Consider the following 7,721-nt stretch of genomic DNA (forward strand, 5'->3'; position numbering starts at 1 on the left):
CCTTTCTTCAAATACAATTACATCTTCCATGTTCAACCTGAAACACAAAGCTTTCCATCTCTGTGCACTCAGTGATAACGAGTACAAACAACAAACAATAAAAATGAATTATGATGAGAATATATTTTGTAAGGTCAGAGGAGGTAAAACAAATCCAACAACTGTCATTTTGAGGCAGGAGCTTTTGCCCATCAGTCACCGCTTACTAGAACTATAAGTTATTGCTCAGCTGATTAATGGAAAAAACTTGTGTGAGATTAAGTGATTATTTCAGCCAGAAGAAGCTGAATCAGCTCAGCGGGTGTGTTTGTATTAGGCTGTGGATTGAAATGAAACGTAGCACCGAGCCAGCATGCACAACAGCAGGACCCTGACACAAGTCAACCAAAATACAAATAAATTAAACATGATAAATGTAAACCCTGTCTGTGAGGAGGCAAGTTAATTTTTCCTTGTTGCTTTCCTCTGTGGGAAAACTGGTGAAAACTCAAGTGGAGTTCTCTCAGACTTCTCTGCTTCCTTTGTGTCTTTGTGTATTATCCCACCAGTTTGATTGTCTGCTCCACTCTGATTGGGTCCACCTGTGTCTCGTCTCGAATCCCTTCACCAGAGTATTTAATGTGTGTCCACTTTGTGCCAGTTCATTGTAGTATCTTTGCGTGTAGGGTTGCAGCCTTAGCATCCCTCATGTGGGGTTTTTTGGGTTTGTTTTAATACTGATGCTGCCTCTGCCATTTCTCTTTGCCTTCTCTCGTTGCCCACTTGCGTACTGAACCTTTTCTTTAATTTATTTTTTTGACTATTAAAAACCGTCATTCTTTTGAATTCAGACCTGGTTTTGGACTCATGCGTTTGAGTCCTATTCATTGTGGTTTCCCAGTTTTAACACACTGAAGGAATGCAATTCTATACACTCAAAGGCCACATGTGCTGCAGTCTTTCATCATTTTTCTGCAATATGTTGAATATGTTGTCTGTTAATTTATTTGCTATCTAATCTACAAAGGGCTTGTAGATGAAAGTGGGTCATCTGCCATCTTTTATTCTCAGTTGTTAGGTCTGATTGGGAGCAGGTGCTTTTCATTTTCAGTCCTCTGCTCCTCTCTCCTCTGCCCCCTCAATCAGCAAGTGACCACTGTCGTGACATATGGTGCTATACGTATTGCCACGTGTGGAGGGGAAGTGAAAGAGGACATTTGAATGGACTGAAACCTGTTCCCACACCTTTTTATTTTTTCACAATGGCACTGGGATTGCCGGTGTTGGAGAATCTCACTTTGGATTTTGTCTGTTTCAAGCACAATTTTTTTTTGAGAACCTGACAGTCTGTGAAGTCATTTGGATTTAGTGTCTTTGCCTGGGTGTGTGTGCATGAGGTGGTCGCGAGGGTATGACATCAGCGCTGTCTCAGAAGCGCGTCGGTGTGTTTGCGGCATGTATACGGGGTTGTTGAGGAGCCCGGCTTTATGTTATTGGAGTTGGCAGCACGATTATGCCTGTCATAGCGATTATTATCAAGTGCCATTGAATGTCACGTCTCCCTCTCACTCAGACATGATGTTGTGGAGTTGCCCTTGTCTGCAGAGAAAGCCAATCAACCAAACCAAAATTAATTGACCTCTTGTCTTGAGGGGAAACAAATCAGGGTCTGAAGGTTACATTTTTGCTGTAACAAAAATCCTACGTAAATGTGATACTGTGGCCCCATTTCTTTACCCTGTGTGGAACCTTAACAGCTGACAACTTATTTAAATGTTCACATTCTGTTAATGTTCTGCCTAAATTGGATGTATTTGATGGTTAATCAACTTGTTATGATGCACACAGGCTGACTATGTACAGTATATGTTTATGATCTGATATGTTTGATTAAAGGCACATGTTTTGTACATCAAGTACATCATGTCACAATGTTTGCAACGGGCAGAGTCTAAATAATGAGATTCAGTGCTGCGTCTGTCCGTATAGGAAATGTGTTTCCTATTTATTGAAGGTAGTCATGCAGTGGTCTGGATGTTGTGGTTATCTGTTTCATACTGTACCTTGCTGTTCTGCTCTGAAGGCTTCAGGGAAAAAGCCAAAGGCAAGAGTCTCTGTTTTATCTTTGCCACAGCTAGCGGCTTACCTCAGGTTGTAAAAAAAGCTTCAAGCAAACAGGCTCTTGACTGATCATAGCATGTGATCGGCGGAGGACAAAATGAGTTTTTATCAGCAAATAAACATAAATCCTTTATGAAACCCCAAACATCAAGTGCATGAAGGAGTGAGACTGTGTGCTCAGAGCCATGCCAAATCCAATTTAAGTCCTCCAGGCCTTGATACCCCCGCAACTCAGCACTGTCACAGAGAAATAGTTTCCTCAGGCTATTTCACACCAAGATGAATGGCTGCTCTCATCATCTGACCAAGAGGAACATTGCATTTTGCTGCTGTGGTTCATGGCTCATCGGCAGGGTGAGGGGCAGACGCAAGGGAGAAAATCTCAAGTTTGGTTAGGAAATTAAAGTCATGGATTGTCCACAGTAAACAAACAGGAAGTACCCAGAACCAGCTAATCTATCAGTAAGCAAATGAGTGAAACAGACCACTGAGTCCAGCCAAGCTGTCATGCACCTCATTACTCCATCCGCCAGTAAACCAGCTATCCGGCAAAAGCCGGCAGCTTGACATCTGACCAATGAGGCGCTTCAGTTTGTCCCTCGACCAACCAGCCGTCCCTCCAACAACCCTATGGGGTGTAGTTTGTTTTTACTTCTTCTCTCTATCCAACTCCGATGCCTGGTGGTTGGGAATGGGTTCCGTCTTAGGCAGTTAGTTTAAATCACTGGAAATATCGCTGAGTCCATTTTTACTAGGCTATCACTCAGCAGGACTGTGAGGCACAGGAGCCATCCAGTCAGGCAATATTCCCATCTATCCGCCTGATTTCATTACCCTTTCCTCCTGCTAGTGCTTTGCTTTGCAGTTCCCAGGTCTTCGCACTAAAAGATTGGCTATCAAAGTTTGATTATCATGCCCCTGTGACTATTATTTTACCATGTAGCTCTGCAAAAAGGTGAGATAAAAGTACATCTATCAAGTTGGTGGCAGAGTGCAAAAACAAAACGGAAGAGGTAAGAAATGTATGCTACAGTATAAAATATGCTTATGTCTCATGGCTACAGAGTACACACACACACACACACATGCGCGCGCTCCTTCAGTGCATCAAACATTTTCTGCCAGAATGTCCTCTGCAGACCTTGGAGCAGTGACACACTTGCTTACTTAAGGGATTTTCATGAGGTGCAGGTACAGAGTAGTTGTAATTACATTTTCGTCCAAGTGAAGCGCGTGAAGTGTTTTTTCAGCGCAGAAGAAACACTTCATGCGCTTCATCTTCACCTTTTTTACATTAATGAGCCACCTTCCACTGAGAAGGTCCCCCTTTTGAATGTTAAAACATTATGCACAAGCGCAGCTGCACTGGTACACACATTGGTCTCGTTCACAATACGCTAAAATAGATCGTTTCTGTAGAAATTAAATGCCATATCAAGAAAAGCCTTAAAACCATACTGGGTGCAGAGTGCACCATGTCAGGTACAAATGAAGATCAGTTTGTGAGACACTGAGAGAACTACTCAGCTTGTAAAAGCAGTTCTTTAATGTCTTTATTGGTGCTTAAGACAACATTTTGTAAAAGTAAGCCTGCAAAAGTGTAGTGTGGGGTTTTATTTATGGAGGTCTTTACCAGGCTGGGCTGGTCAAGTGAAAGATGCTCTTGAGCTGCATCTTGGAGCTTACCCATACTCCACAGACTGTAAATCAGCTTCTATCCACCTCTGCTGCTTCAGTTTTGACTACTCTTACTTAAACTTGTATCTCTCCCAGACTTTTGGAAGTTTGATTCTAATTTGTTGGAGTATTACTTTAAAGCTGATTATTCCATACTGAAAATCACTAATATTCCAATATACATTTGATGAAATTCCTGGAACAAACAGAGAGAGACGGAAACCAAATCCTCTGAGTTGAGTTCATAAGCACATGTTGTTTCCTTGAAAGAAAAGCTCCACTTCAACCAGATTAAGTATTCATCAAAAACTCATTTATTACTGGAAATCTTATCCTTAATTGTGTTTAATTTTAGGCTTAAATCAGATTTTCATTTCCTCAAATCTTTAGAGTAATTTAGAGTTTTGATATCAGTTCCTTTCTAGGGAATATTTGTACATTAAATTAGACTTTCTTAAGTAAGGCCACAACCAATTTGTCCAGGAAAAAACAACATATTTTCCTAGCAATGTCTCCTCAAAATCCTTTAATTAAAATGTGCTACTGCTTGTTATTCAAACTGCTGAATATTAAGATACAGAGTGCTACACTCATGAGCATTAGAAACTCAAGAAAAGGCCGTTGAATTTTTATGGACAGGGGCAGAACAATGTAACCGGCTGTATTAATAGCACTTCTCAGCTGCTCATTTCTCCTGCTTCAAGTGGATGTCAGGAGACTAATTACACACCTACTGTGTAATTTTATATTCAGACTCATTATGATGCAAATTCCACATCCTTTCAAGTGTCTTGCACCCCCATTGTACAATCAGCTTCTCTTATGACAAAGGATTGAAGTTGCAGTCCAGTTTTATCACTCAAACCACACTGAACTGAACTGATCATGTTGCACTATACCAAGAGCATGAAGGTACTGAAACTAATTAAAGTTCACAAGATCCTCTGGCTACTCCCATTTTCTTCTCTTTAATGAAATAAAGACAAGATCACGTCTCCACCGCAGTGAAAGTGTTGTATGGCTTTGACCTCACACACAGCAGCTTCTGCCAGGATGTGCCATCATAAATGTAATCTTCATCCGCATAGATCTCCGTGGTGCAGTGTGATAAATTGACCTTCTTCCCTTATTACTGTTACCCTTCATACCATGTTATTCTCATCAGGTATTTCTACAGAGTGGGTGAGCTACACAGACAATCAATAGTCATGAAGCAGAGTCCTCACGGGGCCCCTCTGTAAAGGGCGTGCTGTCTAGTTTAAGAAGCGAATTTATACCTGGATGGATGCTTTGTCCATACATAAGCTTCTTGCAATGCCTTGAATGCTGAGTTTTCAGAACGTCAGTGGAAGTTGACCTCTGAAGCTACTCTAATCTACAGTGAAGGGGCTCCAGTATCACGGCACACCTTGCTGATTCTTTCTGGATTTCCAGTTTTTTCTAGTCGTCACAGACTCAACACATACAAGCTGAAACACAATAGATTTATGGACAGTTCATGTCTTTACCCACATGTAGCTTAACTTGTAAATGCTCAGGCTATTTTCTCCTTGTGTGGCTCATGGGAACAAAAGCCCAAGTCAATTTTCCATGTACAATTTTTTGCCAGAACAAAGTCTTGGAAAATAGTAGTAAATCTTCCAGCATGGCTCCAACAAAAGCAGAAACATTACTGGGTAAAAGCAGTGAAAGGATAAAACATTTTATGTATGAGACGTTCATGTAACCACCGCAGATGAGTACATCTCCGGTGTTCAAGTGTTAAGTGGTCTGCTGAAGACAGCGCTGCCACTAGCTATTTATATCATTACTATTGGCTTCTGCTTTCTCATCTCCATCATCTTCACTGCTGTTTCTAATGAGGAAACAACAAGAAAAATGAGCTGACTCAACTCAACAAGCAATGTGCTAATCATAAAAAAATTCAAACTGTAAAAGGGAAAAAAAGTGCAAAAATCAGATAATTATCTATAGTGCAAAGTTTTCCCAGGGGATATGAGCTGGAAATAACCTTTGGCAATGAAAACATACTCAACATGTGGGAACAGAAAACCAGTTTATGAGATTTACTCTACTTAATAAAGCCTCCTCAAGTATGATAAACAAACTCTTGTTTAACAACAAACTCTTGCCAAAATGAAAGCACTAAAAACATGTAATAATACTGGACAAACTCACAATGCCATAGAAGCAGCATAACAGAAATTCAAAAAAAAGCCTGAATGAAAGCAGACAAAAAACAGATTAAATTGTGGCGAGCTCTTTTGAAAAGGGATTCCTCCTTCTTTTAGTTTTAAGTTAACTATTTCCTCTGTGTCATCATAAACACTCTGTTATTAAGCCTTGAACAATCTGGTTAGCCCACATTTCCACGTATGAAGCAAATTTGACGGCGAATTTGAACGAGAACAAATGTTACAGCCTTTGTTTCTCCACGGTTTATTTTAAAAGAGGACCGGAAGTCATCGTCCGGCTGCTGTACGGCGAAGTGCGAGTGGACAAACATATTATTTACAGCTTCTTCCTTCGCTGTTGAGCTCTTTACCTTTCATTGAGTACGTATCTTTTGCACTTCGGAGTTATATTTTCCAGTTAGAAGCTGATATTTAAATAAAAGAGGAGCTTAAGTTATGGTTCGGGACAACTTTGTTTGGGCTGACATTAGCTAGCTAGCCACACGTTACTCTTAGCTAGAAATCCATTGAAAGAAACGTTAGCATGCTAGCTGGTTGAGAAAGCGCCAGAAAGCTATTCGAAGCGAGGGAGTAATTGCTTATATATTACTGTTATATTCATTACGTGATCAATTTCAGCACCGAAAAATTACTTCATTAGAGTAACCAAGTCCGACATGTTGCTTTTTATTTTAAATAAGATAATCACTTGACTCAGAACTTATACGGCATTTCTGTCATCTCAGTGTCATCTGCGTGCCTCTGCATGAACACATACATTTGTATCACCTTCTCACTTTTCGTCCTTTGCCCAGAGCCTCAAGATCTCACATCGCAGCAAGAATGACAGACAGATACAACATCCACAGTCAACTGGAGCATCTTCAATCGAAGTACATCGGCACAGGACATGCCGACACCAGCAAATGGGAATGGCTGGTCAATCAGCACAGAGACTCTTATTGCTCCTACATGGGACATTTTGACCTGCTCAACTACTTCTCCATCTCCGAGAATGAGAGCAAAGCGCGTGTCCGATTCAACCTCATGGAGAAGATGCTTCAGCCATGTGGACCACCAGCAGACAAACCTGAAGATGCCTAGAGTACCCTGGAGTGATCTGTGGAGGCTTTTTTTATGGATGTTTTTGTAGGATCTTTTTGGACATTCAGCTTTTATTTTCTGCTAACAATATGCAATGTTATTTTCCTTTGACAACCTTTGACATCCTTTGACAATATGAACCTTTTATTACCCTGCCAGCAACGAATAAATTATACAGTTTCACAAGCTACCTGGACACAAATATATTTACAGTGTTTATACATATTTACATCCTGGCTATTGAAAATTGTTTCCTGCACCACTCAATTCTGCGGCTTTCTGAACATTAGCTGGAGAAGATAACAGAGTGGTGTCCTCGTATTTGTGAAGTGACTGCATTAACTGATGGATCTGTATGTGATTGAAATTTCTGTTTTGATTAAAATTTGTCTTTTTGACAGTTCTTCAACAAGTCATTCATGTGTTACTGTTTGTTATCTAGGAACTTCTCATAGTAGTCAGTAGACTGCACACAGATGGGGAAAATTCAGTGCTTCATTGGTCTTTGGCTCATATTTTCAAAAGTCTAATGTTGCAGGACGGATGAACATCATTCGCCCTAAAGATAAGACTCCCTCTCAAATTTGGTGTGTTTATGACAGTGACGTGGTTCCAAATCTGGCGACTGTAAAAGTCATAGCATATGATTTTGATTCTTCTACTCTT

At 40.5% G+C, this 7,721-nt stretch overlaps 1 protein-coding gene across 1 annotated transcript; it reads left to right on the forward strand.

Annotated features, from left to right (window-relative positions):
• Positions 1–6,176: 6,176 nt before the first annotated feature.
• sf3b5 (splicing factor 3b, subunit 5) lies at positions 6,177–7,471 on the forward strand. Its single transcript, XM_046402874.1, has 2 exons — positions 6,177–6,332; positions 6,767–7,471. The coding sequence occupies exon 2, from the start codon at positions 6,795–6,797 to the stop codon at positions 7,053–7,055; it is 261 nt and encodes an 86-aa protein (XP_046258830.1). The 5' UTR covers positions 6,177–6,332; positions 6,767–6,794; the 3' UTR covers positions 7,056–7,471.
• The last annotated feature ends 250 nt before the right edge of the window (positions 7,472–7,721 follow it).

The sequence above is a fragment of the Scatophagus argus genome, chromosome 10 (assembly GCF_020382885.2).
Source record: "Scatophagus argus isolate fScaArg1 chromosome 10, fScaArg1.pri, whole genome shotgun sequence".
NCBI lineage: Eukaryota > Metazoa > Chordata > Actinopteri > Scatophagidae > Scatophagus > Scatophagus argus.

Excerpts from the sequence above, each read along its gene's own strand:
- sf3b5 (XM_046402874.1), top strand. The coding sequence starts at position 6,795 with ATGACAGACAGATACAACATCCACAGTCAACTGGAGCATCTTCAATCG.